This window comes from Anolis sagrei, chromosome 12 (genome assembly GCF_037176765.1).
Source record: "Anolis sagrei isolate rAnoSag1 chromosome 12, rAnoSag1.mat, whole genome shotgun sequence".
In the NCBI taxonomy this organism is placed as follows: Eukaryota; Metazoa; Chordata; class Lepidosauria; order Squamata; family Dactyloidae; genus Anolis; species Anolis sagrei.
Window position 1 is genome coordinate 19,248,764 of NC_090032.1, and position 15,659 is coordinate 19,264,422.

Genomic DNA, 15,659 nt, shown 5'->3' on the forward strand with positions numbered 1-15,659 from the left:
CCAGATACTGGTCAAAGGACATTTAATCAACTACCAAACTCACACAGTTTGTATTTTCTATGTTTGTTTGCTTTGCTCTGTTAGAAATGTAATATAACTGACTGGCTGCCCTGACACGAGAAATAAAAAAAATAACCTGGACCAGTCACAGTCTGGCTTTAGGTCTGGTTACGGTACCGAGACGGCTTTGGTCGCCTTGGTGGATGACCTCCGAAGGGAGCTGGACAAGGGGAGTGTGACCCTGTTGGTTCTCTTGGATATCTCAGCGGCTTTTGATACCATCGACCATGGTATCCTTCTGGGACGGCTCTCTGGGATGGGTCTTGGGGGCACAGCTCTGTTGTGGCTCCGGTCCTTCTTCGAGGGTCGTTCCCAGATGGTGAAGCTGGGGGACACCTGCTCGGACCCCTGGCCTTTGACCTGTGGGGTCCTGCAAGGTTCCATTCTGTCCCCCATGCTTGAAACCACTGGGTGAGATCATCTGGAATTTTGGAGTTGGGTGCCATCTCTACGTAGATGACACCCAACTCTACTACTCCTTTCCACCTAATTCCAAGGAAGCCCCACGGGTATTGGATGAGTACCTGGCCTCTGTGGCTGTCTGGATGAGGATGACTAAGCTGAGGGTCAATCCCGACAAGACAGAGGTCCTCCTGGTCGATCGTAAGCCATATCAGGGTATTGGGTGGCAACCTGTGCTCGATGGGGTTGCGCTCTCCCTGAAGTCACAGGTCCGCAGCTTGGGTGTCCTCCTAGATCAGTGGTTCTCAACCTGTGGGTCCCCAGATGTCTTGGCCTTCAACTCCCAGAAATCCTAACAGCTGGGATTTCTAGGAGTTGTAGGCCAAACTGATAAACTGGCTGGGATTTCTGGGAGTTGTAGGCCAAAACACCTGGGGACCCACAGGTTGAGAACCACTGTCCTAGATTCATCGCTAATGCATGAAGCTCAGGTATCAGCGGTGGCTGAGAGGGCAGCTGGTGCACAATTAAGACTCGTGCACCAGCTGTGACCATATCTTGTGTAGTCAGATCTGGCCAGGGTAGTCCATGCCTTAGTCACCTCCAGATTGGATTACTGTAATGCACTCTACGTGGGGCTGCCCTTGAAGACGGCTCAGAAAGTTCAATTGATTCAACGGGCGGCAGGCAGGTTATTAACTGGAACGACATATAGGGAGTGGTCAACTCCTCTGTTTAAGGAGCTCCGTTGGCTGCCATTCATTTTCCGGTCCCAATTCAAGGTGCAGGTTCTTACCTACAAAGCCCTGAACGGTTTGGGACCCGCCTACCTGCGTGACCGCATCTCTGTATACGAACCCACGCAATCTCTTCGATCATCTGGAGAGGCCCTGCTCGCGCTCCTGCTCCCTTCGCAAGCGCAATTGATGGGGACAAGGGAGAGAGCCTTCTCTGTGGTGGCCCCCCGACTCTGGAATTCACTCACAAGGATATCAGGCAAGCCCCAACATTGGCAGTCTTTAGGAGGAGCCTGGAAGCGTGACCCACAGAGAATACTGGAAGGGTTTGGTGGGCATTGACCTTGAGTTTTGGAGTTGTAGTTCACCCACATCCAGAGAGCACGGTGGATTCAAACAATGATAGATCTGGACCAAGCTTGGCACGAATACTCGATTTGCCCAAATATGAACACAGATGGAGTTTGGGGGAAATAGACCTTGACATTTGGGAGTTGTAGTTGCTGGGATTTATAGTTCACTTACAATCGAAGAGAATTCTGAACCCCACCGACGATGGAATTGAACCAAACTTGACACACAGAACTCCCATGGCCAACAGAGAATACTGGAAGGGTTTGGTGGGCATTGACCTTGAGTTTTGGAGTTGTAGTTCACCTACATCCAGAGAGCATGGTGGATTCAAACAATGATAGATCTGGACCACGCTTGGCACAAATACTCAATTTGCCCAAATGTGAACACAGATGGAGTTTGGGGGAAATAGGCCTTGACATTTGAGAGTTGTAGTTGCTGGGATTTATAGTTCACTTACAATCAAAGAGCATTCTGAACCCCACCAACAATGGAATTCAGCCAAACTTCCCACAAAGAACCTTCATGACAAACAGAAAATAATGGCGACCCCTCTGACACCCCCTCACGACCCCCCCCCCCCAGGGTTCCCAGCCCCCAGGTTGAGAAACACTGCACTAATGGCCTCCCTCCAATGACATTTCAGGTTATAGCGACCGCCACGAACATGTCCAAAAGCCCTGCCATTGTCCTCCACAAACATCATACTGCTTAAGTGGCTGACGGGGAAATGGAAGGGGCCTGAGGCTGTTAGGAATTGTGGGAGTTGGAGTCCAAAACATCTGAAGGGCCCAAGTTTTCCCATGCTTGTGCTATCTGAAGGATTCTCAGAGCTGTAGCACAAAAGAGTCTTTTCAAACTGTGAGTAAAAGGAACATGTGGGACATGCTCTCTGCTTACAATCGACTTTATGCAAATGCTTAAAACACACAGAATGAGAAACACACAGAGAAAAGAATAAGGTGGGGGAGAATCGACGAGACACTTATCCTGGGGGTACGAAGATTACAGGCATCAAAAGACATGCACAATCTGGAAGGGGTGGAGAAAGCTCTGCAGTCATGTTAGGATTTTCTTCCATAGACTAACAACCATAGAATTGTAGAAATGTTCACATTTCATAGAAGTCGAAAGATAATCCAAGGACCATCTAGTCCAAATCCATTTCACCAGCATGCAGGAATACATAATCCAAGCCCCCCCCCCCCCCCCCCCAACAGATGGCCATCCAAACTCTGCTTGAAATCCTCCAGAAAAGGAGACTCCACCATGCTCTGAGGAAGCATATTCCACTGCCCTGAGCAGCACAGAGGAGTTTTCTTTTCTGGAGATTTTCAAGCAGAGCCTGGATGGCCATCTGTCAGGGGGACTCCATGGCAGCATACAGTTCGTTCAGGAGCTTCTTTTTGTTAGGGAAAACTACCCTGAAATACAGCAGAGCATCCGAAAACAAACAGGATACAAAAACTATCCTGAAATACAGCAGAGCATCCAAAAACAAACAGGATACAAAAACTATCCTGAAATACAGCAGAGCATCCAAAAATCCAACAGGATACAAAAGTTGAGCATCAGCAAACTAGTGTGCAGAGCAGAAGCATGCTGGACCCATAACTTTCTTGGTAGGGAAAACTACCCTGAAATACAACAGAGCAAACAAAAAAAAATAGAAGACAAAAGTTGAGCATCAGCTCACTAGCATGTGCAGTGAAAACATGGTGGGCCCATGACCTTTTTGTTAGGGAAAACTATCCTAAAATACAGCAGAGCATCCAAAAATAAAATAGGATACAATAGTTGAGCATCAGCTCACTAGCGTGCGGAGCAGAAACGTGCTGGGCCCATAACCCTTTTTTTTTAGAGAAAACTACCCTAAAATACAGCAGTTATTTGTATTTGTTGTTATAGATATCTGTGCGTGTTGCACTTACACAAAGGGGTTCCTGGTCAAGTGGTCCATGGTCCAAGGGGTCCCTGGTCCAGTGGACCCTGGTCAAAGGGATCACTGGTCAAAGTAGTCCCTGGTCAAGTGGTTTCTGGTCAAAGAGGTCCCTGATTAAAGTAGTCCCTGGTCAAAGGGGTCCCTGGTCTAGTGGACCCTGGTCAAAGGGATCCCTGGTCAAAGTAGTCTCTGGTCAAAGAGGTCCCTGGTCTAGTGGAGCCTGGTCAAAGGTGTTCCTGGTCAAAGCTGTTCCTGGTCAAAGGGGTCCCTGGTCAAGTGGTCCCTGGTCAAAGGGGTCCCTGGTCAAGTGGTCCCTGATCAAAGTGGTCCCTGGTCAAAGGGGTCCCTGGTCAAAGAGGTCCCTGGTTAAAGGGGTTCCTGGTCAAAGGTGTCCCTGGTCAAAGTAGTCCCTGGTCAAAGTGGTCCCTGGTCAAGTGGTCTCTGGTCAAAGAGGTCCCTGGTCTAGTGGACCCTAGTCAGAGGGGTCCCTGGTCAATGTAGTCCGTGGTCAAAGTGGTCCCTGGTCAAAGTAGTCCCTGGGCAAGTGGTCCCTGGTCAAAGGGGTCCCTGGTCAAAGGGGTCCCTGGTCTAGTGGACCCTGGTCAAAGGGATCCCTGGTCAAAGTAGTCTCTGGTCAAAGAGGTCCCTGGTCTAGTGGAGCCTGGTCAAAGGTGTTCCTGGTCAAAGCTGTCCCTGGTCAAAGGTGTCCCTGGTCAAGGGGTCCCTGGTCAAAGGGGTCCCTGGTCAAGTGGTCCCTGATCAAAGTGGTCCCTGGTCAAAGGGGTCCCTGGTCAAAGAGGTCCCTGGTTAAAGGGGTTCCTGGTCAAAGGTGTCCCTGGTCAAAGTAGTCCCTGGTCAAAGTGGTCCCTGGTCAAGTGGTCTCTGGTCAAAGAGGTCCCTGGTCTAGTGGACCCTAGTCAGAGGGGTCCCTGGTCAATGTAGTCCGTGGTCAAAGTGGTCCCTGGTCAAAGTAGTCCCTGGGCAAGTGGTCCCTGGTCAAAGGGGTCCCTGGTCAAAGGGGTCCCTGGTCTAGTGGACCCTGGTCAAAGGGATCCCTGGTCAAAGTAGTCTCTGGTCAAAGAGGTCCCTGGTCTAGTGGAGCCTGGTCAAAGGTGTTCCTGGTCAAAGCTGTCCCTGGTCAAAGGTGTCCCTGGTCAAGGGGTCCCTGGTCAAAGGGGTCCCTGGTCAAGTGGTCCCTGATCAAAGTGGTCCCTGGTCAAAGGGGTCCCTGGTCAAAGAGGTCCCTGGTTAAAGGGGTTCCTGGTCAAAGGTGTCCCTGGTCAAAGTAGTCCCTGGTCAAAGTGGTCCCTGGTCAAGTGGTCTCTGGTCAAAGAGGTCCCTGGTCTAGTGGACCCTAGTCAGAGGGGTCCCTGGTCAATGTAGTCCGTGGTCAAAGTGGTCCCTGGTCAAAGTAGTCCCTGGGCAAGTGGTCCCTGGTCAAAGTGGTCCCTGGTCAAAGTAGTCCCTGGGCAAGTGGTCCCTGGTCAAAGGGGTCCCTGGTCAAAGGGGTTTCCGGGAAAAGGGATCCCTTGTCAAAGTGGTCCCTGGTCTAGTGGGCCCTGGTCAATGGAGTTCCTGGTCAAGTTCTGTGGTGAAATGGGTCTCTGGTGAAAGGGATCCCTGGTGAAAGAGGTCCCTGATCTAGTGGGCCCTGGTCAAAGTGGTCCCTGGTCAAGTGATCTCTGGTCAAAGTGGTCCCTGGTCAAGTGGTCCCTGTTCAAAGGGGTCCCTGGTCTAGTGGAACCTGGTCAAAGATGTCCCTGGTCAAAGTGGTCCCTGGTCAAAGTAGTCCCTGGTCAAAGGGGTCCCTGGTCTAGTGGAAACTGGTCAAAGGTGTCCCTGGTCAAAGTGGCCCCTGGTCTAGTGGAAACTGGTCAAAGATGTCCCTGGTCAAAGTGGTCCCTGGTCAAAGTAGTCCCTGGTCAAAGGGGTCCCTGGTCTAGTGGAAACTGGTCAAAGGTGTCCCTGGTCAAAGTGGCCCCTGGTCTAGTGGAAACTGGTCAAAGATGTCCCTGGTCAAAGTGGTCCCTGGTCAAAGTAGTCCCTGGTCAAAGGGGTCCCTGGTCTAGTGGAAACTGGTCAAAGGTGTCCCTGGTCAAAGGGGTCCCTGGTCTAGTGGAACCTGGTCAAAGATGTCCCTGGTCAAAGTGGTCCCTGGTCAAAGTAGTCCCTGGTCAAAGGGGTCCCTGGTCTAGTGGAAACTGGTCAAAGGTGTCCCTGGTCAAAGTGGCCCCTGGTCTAGTGGAAACTGGTCAAAGATGTCCCTGGTCAAAGTGGTCCCTGGTCAAAGTAGTCCCTGGTCAAAGGGGTCCCTGGTCTAGTGGAAACTGGTCAAAGGTGTCCCTGGTCAAAGGGGTCCCTGGTCTAGTGGAACCTGGTCAAAGATGTCCCTGGTCAAAGTGGTCCCTGGTCAAAGTAGTCCCTGGTCAAAGGGGTCCCTGGTCTAGTGGAACCTGGTCAAAGATGTCCCTGGTCAAAGTGGTCCCTGGTCAAAGTAGTCCCTGGTCAAAGAGGTCCCAGGTCAAAGGGTTCCCTGGTTAAAGGGGTTCCTGGTCAAAGTAGTCCCTGATCAAAGGGGTCCTAGGTCAATGGTCCCTGGTCAAAGGGGTCCATGGTCAAGTGGTCCTTGGTCAAAAAAAGGTTCGGAACCACTGATCTAACTAAGCTGACTAAACTGTTCCTCATTGAGGACTTGGGTCTTGGGCGGTGTGTGGCTGAATTCCAAAACTTTTTAATGTTTATGTGTAATTTCTCCTCCTGCAATTTGAATCCATTACAATAACAACAACATACAGTTCCCCTGAGTGGTTCACAGAGCCCAGTCCGAGCAGCAGAGCGTCTTACCTTCACTGCAAAACTTCCCCTGGAAACCGGTAAGGCTGCAATCACATTGCACCTCGCTGTTGATGACGGTGCAGATCCCACCATTGACGCAGGGATTCTGCTTGCTGCACAGGTACTCCATGTCGCTGCGGATGCCCTGGCTGCCCAGGAGTGCCGGGGGCATGTCCGCCACTTTCAGGTTGGCCACAATGCCACGGAAAGGCATCTCATACTTGACGGTGCTGAGCGTGAGAGCCGAGAGGCGGACGTCGGGCGGGATGCCGCCCACGAAGAGGTCGCTTTCCACCGTCATGTCACGCCGCTTGGACTTCACCTCGGCGACACGGGCTTCGCCGTCCACCACTAACATGGTTTCCCGGTAGTTGCGTGTCAAGAGGAGCATGTGCCAGCGGTCGTCGTTGACGGGCGTCTCCAGGTGCAAACTAGCCGGCTCTGCGCAGGAGATGGTGAAGCGCAGGCGGAAGCGCCCTTCCAGAATCAGCAGCTCCAAGAAGTCGCAGTTCCCGCCGTCATCCAGGTAGAGCACCAGCGCCCGGGAGACGTTGGTCTTCAGGCTGAAGCTCAGCTCCCCCAAGGAACTGGCGTCCCACCGCGCATAGCGTGCCCACTGCCCTGTCGTGCCGCTAAACTCCAACGCCGCGCCGCCCGCTCCTGGGCTCAACATCGCGGCCACCACCAGCGCCAAGGGCACCAGCAAACGCACCGGCTTCGCCATGGCAAGCCCCCTCCTACACTCTTCCCTGGAGGCCAGCAATGCCTCCCTCCCTCCGTTGACTTTCAAATCCACATGAGACAAAAGAGTAGCGTTGTGGAGATGTTTGGTATGTCTCTCAAACGGCGAGGAACCCACAGGGACCGCTGGACATGGGGAGGGGGCTCTCTCAAGCAGAACAGTCCCAAGATCTGTGGACCTCAAGGCGGGAAGGTCCTTCCACCTCCCCTGTTCCCCCTCCCCAAGAGCCCGGGACGGCTCCTCTACAGCATCTCCATCCACCAAAGAGTGGGTCAAGCCGAGCAATGCCGAATGTCTCTCCGAGTGGCTCCCAATAATCCTCCAAGGACCATATATTTCTCTTGATGCTCGGAGCAGCCTGCCTTCTTCCCTTTCTCAGCTACTCCGGATTCAAGTTCAGTCTGGAGTGTACATCATAGAAGGCTCAGGCCTGGAAGAAGAGAAGGAAAAGGAAAGAGAGTGAGGAGAAGGAGACAAAAAAGAGGAGAAAAGCAGTCTGGTTGATATATATATATACATACACACACACACACATATACACATATACATATTAGGGCTGGGCAACCATGGAAAATTTTGTTTCTAAACTCGATTCGTTTTGCGTTTCGTTATTTAAAAGAATTCCGAAATTTTTCTTTTAAAAAGTTCGAAATTTACGAAATTACGGAAATTATGAAACAATTACGAAACAATTACGAATCGATTCGTTAATGGCGGACGCAATTGCACAATATGCTAAAAAAACCTCCAAATGGGACAGGGAGAACTTCTGAAGCTTCCCTCTCCCTCTGTTGTTGACTGTTGGTGTGATAATTATATATTTTTTTCACTGATAAAACAAACAACAACCCTAAAACTTGCACCAGACATGCGGAAATAATAACGAAACGATTTCGAAACGATTACGGAACAATTACGAAACAAAATGAAAAATTCGTTTCGATTTTTAGTTGCTCCTGAATGGTTCAATATCGCTTCGTTATAAAAAAAATAACGAATTAATAACGAATTACGAAATTAACGAACGAAACCGCCCAGCCCTAATACATATATATATATACACACACACACATACATACACACACAAACACACACACACTAGCTATCCCCTGCCATGCGTTCAACTCCCACAATTCCTAAACACCTCAGGCCCCTTCCTTTTCACCCTGTAGTCCAGTGTTCCTCAACCTGGGGGTCGGGACCCCTAGGGGGGTCGTGAGGGGGTGTCAGAGGGGTTGCAAAGTTCATCATAAAATGCAGTATTTTCTGTTAGTCATGAGGATTTTGTGTGGGAAGTTTGGCCCAATTCTATCATTGGTGGGGTTCAGAATGCTCTGTGATTGTAGGTGAACTATAAATCCCAGCAACTACAATTCCCAAATGTCAAGATTCTATTTTCTACAAACTCCACCAGTGTTCACATTTGGGCAAATTGAGTATTCGTGCCAAGCTTGGCCCAGATCCATCATTATTTGAGTCCACAGTGATCTCTGGATGTAGGTGAACTACAACTCCAAAACCAAAGGACACGGCCCACCAAACCCTTCCAGTATTTTCTGTTGGTCATGGGAGTTCTGTGTGACAAGTTTGGTTCAAGATTCTATTTCCCCCAAACTCCACCAGTGTTCACATTTGGGCATATTGAGTATTCGTGTAGAGTTTGGTCCAGATCCATCATTGTTTGAGTCCACAGTGATCTCTGGATGTAGGTGAACTACAACTCCAAAACCAAAGGACACGGCCCACCAAACCCTTCCAGTATTTTCTGTTGGTCATGGGGGAACTGTGTGCCAAGTTTGGTTCAATTCCATTTTTGGTGGGGTTCAGAATGCTCTTTGATTGTAGGTGAACTATACATCCCAGGAACCACAACTCCCAAATGTCAAGGTCTGTTTCCCCCAAACTCCATCTGTGTTCATATTTGGGCATATGGAATATTCATGTCAAGTTTGGTCCAGATCCATCATTATTTGAGTCCACAGTGCTCTCTGGATGTAGGTGAACTACAACTCCCAAACTCAAGGTCCGTGCCCATCAATGCCCATGTTGGTCGTGGGAGTCCTGTGTTCCACATTTAGTTCAATTCAATCATTGGTGGAATTCAGAATGCTCTTTGACTGTAGTTGAACTATAAATCCCAGCAACTACAACTCCCAAATGACAAAATCAATTTTTTTTGTGGGAAGGACATACATTGGGTTGTTAGGAGTCTTGTGTCCAAATTTGGTGTCAATTTGTCCAGTGGTTTTTGAGTTCTGTGAATCCCACAAACGAACGTGACATTTTTATTTATATAGATATATACTAGCCATCCCCTGCCAGGCGCTGCTGTGGCCCAGTCTCATGAAAAGTAATGAGAAAGTGTTGGTCTCTAATATATGTCATTTCTTTCTGCTTGTGGGTAAACAGTATTTGTTGCTGTTTCTTTATCAGTGTCGATGTGGAGAGTGTCTGGTTGTTTGTTCTGGAGCATGCAACATATAATTGTCCTTCTTTACGGGGTCCCTTTCAAATCTAGGATACTATATCTCTCTGTGTGTGAATCATATATATCTATATCGATGGCTGGATGGCTCTCTGTCAGGAGGGCTTCGATTACATTTTCTTGCCCTGGTGAAGGGAGTTGGACTGGATGGTCTTAAGTATGTTTTGTTGGTCATGGGGGTTCTGTGTGGGAAGTTTGCCCCAATTCTCTCATTGGTGGAGTTCAGAATGCTGAAATACAACACGGCCTGAGCTCTGCGAGTGCAGCTTTTTTCCGAATGAAGCAGAGAGTGTTTGACGACAGGGACATCCGTAGGGATACCAAAATGCTTATTTATAAAGCTATTGTCCTCCCAACCCTGCTATATGCCTGCGAGACGTGGACTGTCTACAGACGTCAACATTGACACTGAAATACAACACTGCCTGAGCTCTGCGAGTGCAGCTTTTTTCCAAATGAAGCAGAGAGTGTTTGAGGACTGGGACATCCGTAGGGATACCAAGGTGCTTCTTTATAAAGCTATTGTCCTCCCAACCCTGCTATACACCTGCGAGACGTGGACTGTCTACAGACGTCAACATTGACACTGAAATACAACACTGCCTGAGCTCTGCGAGTGCAGCTTTCTTCCAAATGAAGCAGAGAGTGTTTGAGGACTGGGACATCCGTAGGGATACCAAGGTGCTTGTTTATAAAGCTATTGTCCTCCCAACCCTGATATGCACCTGCGAGACGTGGACTGTCTACAGACGTCAACATTGACACTGAAATACAACACTGCCTGAGCTCTGCGAGTGCAGCTTTCTTCCAAATGAAGCAGAGAGTGTTTGAGGACCGGGACATCCGTAGGGATACCAAGGTGCTTGTTTATAAAGCTATTGTCCTCCCAACCCTGCTATACGCCTGCAAAATGTGGACTGTCTACAGACGTCACACGCAACTCCTGGAACTATTCCATCAGCATCGCCTCCAAAAAATCCTGCAAATCTCTTGGGAAGACAAGTGGACAAATGTCTGTGTGCTGGAAGAAGCAAAGACCACCAGCACTGAAGCAATGGTCCTCCACCATCAACTCCGCTGGACTGGCCACGTTGTCCAGATGCCCGACCACCATCTCCCAAAGCAGTTGCTCTACTCCGAACTCAAGAACGGAAAACGGAAAGTTGGACAACAGGAAAAGAGATTGAAAGATAGGCTCAAAGCCAACCTTTAAAAGTCTGGCATAGACACTGAGAACTGGGAAGCCCTGGCCCTTGAGCGCTCCAGCTGGAGGTCAGCTGTGACCAGCAGTGCTGCAGAATTTGAAGAGGCACGAATGGAGGGTGAAAGAGAGAAATGTGTCAATAGGAAGGTGCGTCAAGCCAACCCCTATGGGATCGCCTTCCACCTGGAAACCGATATCCTCACTGTGGGAGAAGATGCAGATCAAGAATAGGGCTCCACAGTCACCCAAGGACCCATGCCAGGACACCAACCTTGGGGGACAATCTTACTCGGACAACAAGGGATCGCCTAAATAAAGTATCATCACCATTATGTCATTTTTTTCAATTTCCTGGACGAGTTGTGTCAGCTCAGGTCCACCTTCTTTAAAAATTTCAGCAGGGCTCCCATCAGGTCTGCTGGCTTTGTTATTTTTTTAATCGGCGGATGACTTTGCTGACTTACTCCAAACTCACTACATGAGTGGATTTCCCTTCCAAAGGGTAGACTTCTCTAGAGAGAGACTTGCCAAGAGGAAGGCGTGTCAAGCCAACCCCGACCGGGACCACCTTCCACCTGGAAACCGATATCCTCACTGGTAGAGGAATAGGGCTCCACAGTCACCTACAGACTCACCCTGGAGGATTATCCTACTCGGACAATGAGGGGTCGCCTAAATACAGCATCATCACTATCATGTCATTTTTTCAATTTGCTGGTGGAGTTGTGTCAGCTCAAGTCCAACTTTTTTAAAAATTTCAGCAGAGATCCCATCAGGTCTGCTGGCTTTGTTATTTTTTTAATTGGCGGATGACTTTGCTGACTTACTCCAAACTCACTACAGGAGTGGATTTCCCTTCCAAAGGGTAGACTTCTCTAGGGAGAGACTTGCCAAGAGGAAGGTGTGTCAAGCCAACCCCAACTGGGACCGCCTTCCACCTGGAAACCGATATCCTCACTGTGGGAGGAATAGGGCTCCACAGTCACCTACAGACTCACCCTGGAGGATTATCCTACTCGGACAATGAGGGGTCGCCTAAATACAGCATCATCACCATCATGTCATTTTTTCAATTTGCTGGTGGAGTTGTGTCAGCTCAAGTCCAACTTCTTTAAAAATTTCAGCAGGGATCCCATCAGGTCCGCTGGCTTTGTTATTTATTTAATTGGCAAATGACTTTGCTGATTTACTCCAAACTCACTACAGGAGTGAATTCCCCTTCCAAAGGGTAGACTTCCCAAGAAGAGGGCGTGTCAAGCCATCCCGACCAGGACCGCCTTCCACCTGGAAGACGATACCCTCACTGTAGGAGGAATAGGGCTCCACAGTCACCTACGGACTCACCCTGGAGGATTATCCTACTCGGACGATGAGGGGTCACCTAAATAAAGCATCATCACCATCATGTCATTTTTTCAATCTGCTGGTGGAGTTGTGTCAGCTCAGGTCCACCTTCTTTAAAAATTTCAGCAGGGATCCCATCAGGTCCGCTGACTTTGTTATTTTTTTTAATTGGCGGATGACTTTGCTGACTTACTCCAAACTTGCTACAGGAGTGAATTTCCCTTCCAAAGAGTAGACTTCCCAAGAGGAGGGCGTGTCAAGCCAACCCCGACCGGGACCGCCTTCCACCTGGAAACCGATACCCTCATTGTGGGAGGAAAAGGGCTCCACAGTCACCTACAGACTCACCCTGGAGGATTATCCTACTCAGACAATGAGGGGTCACCTAAATAAAGCAACATCACCATCATGTCATTTTTTCAATCTGCTAGTGGAGTTGTGTCCGCTCAGGTCCACCTTCTTTAAAAATTTCAGCAGGGATCCCCTCAGGTCCGCTGGTTTTGTTATTTTTTTTAATTGGCGGATGACTTTGCTGACTTACTCCAAACTTGCTACAGGAGTGAATTTCCCTTCCAAAGGGTAGACTTTCCAAGAGGAGGGCGTGTCAAGCCATCCCGACCAGGACCGCCTTCCACCTGGAAAATGATACCCTCACTATGGGAGGAGATGCAGATCAAAAATAGGGCTCCACAGTCACCTACGGACCCACCCTGGAGGATTATCCTACTCGGACAATGAGGGATCACCTAAGTAAAGCATCATCACCATCATGTCATTTTTTCAATCTGCTGGTGGAGTTGTGTCAGCTCAGGTTCAACTTCTTTAAAAATTTCAGCAGGGATCCCATCAGGTCCGCTGGCTTTGTCAAGAATAGGGCTCCACAGCCACCTATGGACCCACCCTGGAGGATTATCCTACTCGGACAATGAGGGGTCACCTAAGTAAAGCATCATCACCATCATGTCATTTTTTCAATCTGCTGGTGGATTTGTGTCAGCTCAGGTCCACCTTCTTTAAAAATTTCAGCAGGGATCCCATCAGGTCCGCTGGCTTTGTCAAGAATAGGGCTCCACAGTCACCTATGGACCCACCCTGGAGGATTATCCTACTCAGACAATGAGGGGTCACCTAAGTAAAGCATCATCACCATCATGTCATTTTTTTAATCTGCTGGTGGAGTTGTGTCAGCTCAGGTCCACATTCTTTAAAAATTTCAGCAGGGATCCCATCAGGTCCGCTGGCTTTGTCAAGAATAGGGCTCCACAGTCACCTACGGACCCACCCTGGAGGATTATCCTACTCAGACAATGAGGGGTCACCTAAGTAAAGCATCATCACCATCATGTCATTTTTTTAATCTGCTGGTGGAGTTGTGTCAGCTCAGGTCCACATTCTTTAAAAATTTCAGCAGGGATCCCATCAGGTCCGCTGGCTTTGTCAAGAATAGGGCTCCACGGTCACCTACCCTGGAGGATTATCCTACTCAGACAATGAGGTAAGTAAAAGTATGTTTTAGGTAAGTAAAACTATGTAGGAGCATAGTGTCTAGATCTAAGGAAGTAATGCTACCCATGCTCTATTCTGCTTTGGTTAGACCACATCTGGAATATTGTGTCCAATTCTGGGCACCACAATTCAAGAGAGATATTGACAAGCTGGAATGTGTCCAGAGGAGGGCGACTAAAATGATCAAGGGTCTGGAGAACAAGCCCTATGAGGAGCGGCTTAGGGAACTGGGCATGTTTAGCCTGAAGAAGAGAAGGCTGAGAGGAGATATGATAGCCATGTATAAATATGTGAGAGGAAGCCACAGGGAGGACGGAGCAAGCTTGTTTTCTGCTTCCTTGGAGACTAGGACGCAGAACAATGGCTTCAAAGTACAAGAGAGGAGATACCATCTGAACGTGAGGAAGAACTTCCTGACTGTGAGAGCCGTTCAGCAGTGGAACTCTCTGCCCCGGAGTGTGGTGGAGGCTCCTTCTTTGGAAGCTTTTAAGCAGAGGCTGGATGGCCATCTGTCAGGGGTGATTTGAATGCAATATTCCTGCTTCTTGGCAGGGGGTTGGACTGGATGGCCCATGAGGTCTCTTCCAACTCTTTGATTCTATGATTCTATGTCTCAACAGTCCAAAAAGCAAAGCAGCAAATACAGAGTCGCATCCAAGCCCATCCCAACCTTCTCCAAATTTTTCCTCCCGCAGCTCCTGAGCATGTCTGTGCAGGGCTGGGAGGAATAGGTTGCATTTTTCCCCTCACCTCTTGCAGGATCAGGACCTCGGTGTCACTCACAGTGCTAATGCAATGCAAATTTCATTCCCGTCAAATTGCCTTTTTGGAATGATTACCCTTGTAACTGACTGTCAGAGAAGCAATTTATTTCTCTCCCCCCCCCCCCCTCCACTCCCCGCACTCCCCAGCGCCTGCTGCTCTAGGAGGAGGCTGCATTTGCATCTTGTTACTGCATAAGAGCTTGATTATTTATAGCATGGGAGGGGGAAATGTACTAGAAGCGAACGGGGAAGGGATGGGAGCGGAAAGGCAAAGTGGAAGGGAAGAGAGATCCCCGCTTTATCATGCCAGCCCAGTCAACTTTCCCACCCAACACATCCAAGATCTCGGTTCTTATCACAACTGCAGCCACGCATACAAATCCCCTTTGTCACCTTAAAGAAAGGTAAAGCTTTTCCTCTGACATTAAGTCTAGTTAGGTCCGACTCTGGCGCTCATCCCCATTTTGAAGCCGAAGAGCCGGCGTTATCCGTAGACACTTCCAAGGTCATGTGGCAGGTAATGGAGAGATATTGGAAATACAGATATTTATCTATATAAATAAAAAATGTAATGTTCGTTTGTGGGATTAACATAACTCAAAAACCACTGGACAAATTGACACGAAATTGGACTGACCTTGAAGGAGCTGGGGGTGGTGACGGCTGACAGGGAGCTCTGGCGTGGGCTGGTCCACGAGGTCACGAAGAGTCGGAGACGACTGAACGAATGAACAACAACAACAACAACATACCCCTAACAGACCAACGAGTGACCATCACTCATAACCCCCCACCCCAAAAAAAAAATCAGCGGAAAGAACTTAAAAACCCAAAAAAGCTAAATTACAGAAAACTAAATGACGATACAGAAAAAAGGGAAGGAAGAGGAGATTCCATCTGAACATGAGGAAGAACTTCCTGACTGTGAGAGCCGTTCAGCAGTGGAACTCTCTGCCCCGGAGTGTGGTGGAGGCTACTTCTTTGGAAGCTTTTAAACAGAGGCTGGATGGCCATCTGTCAGGGGTGATTTGAATGCAATATTCCTGCTTCTTGGCAGAATGGGGTTGGACTGGATGTCCCATGAGGTCTCCTCCAACTCTTGGATTCTATGATTCTATGATTCTAAGAGGGAAAGGGAGAAAGAAAGAAAGAAAGAAAGAAAGGAAGAAAGAAGCATGGAAGCAAAGAATGAAGGAAAGAAGGAAAGAGGTAAAGAAGGAAGAAAGGAGAAGGAAAAGAAAAAGGAGGGAAGGAAGGAAGGAGAAGGAAAGAACAAAGGAAGGA

At 48.9% G+C, this 15,659-nt stretch overlaps 1 protein-coding gene across 19 annotated transcripts in view; it reads right to left on the bottom strand.

Annotated features, from left to right (window-relative positions):
• Window positions 1-15,659, bottom strand: part of NRXN2 (neurexin 2) — an 888,378-nt gene that overhangs the window by 792,570 nt on the left and 80,149 nt on the right. For all 19 annotated transcript variants that reach the window (XM_067472511.1, XM_067472506.1, XM_067472510.1 and 16 more), the window contains exon 2: window positions 6,340-7,502. In XM_067472511.1, the coding sequence (XP_067328612.1) occupies window positions 6,340-7,054 (715 nt within the window). In that variant the 5' untranslated portion in view covers window positions 7,055-7,502. The remainder of the gene's footprint in view (window positions 1-6,339; window positions 7,503-15,659) is intronic.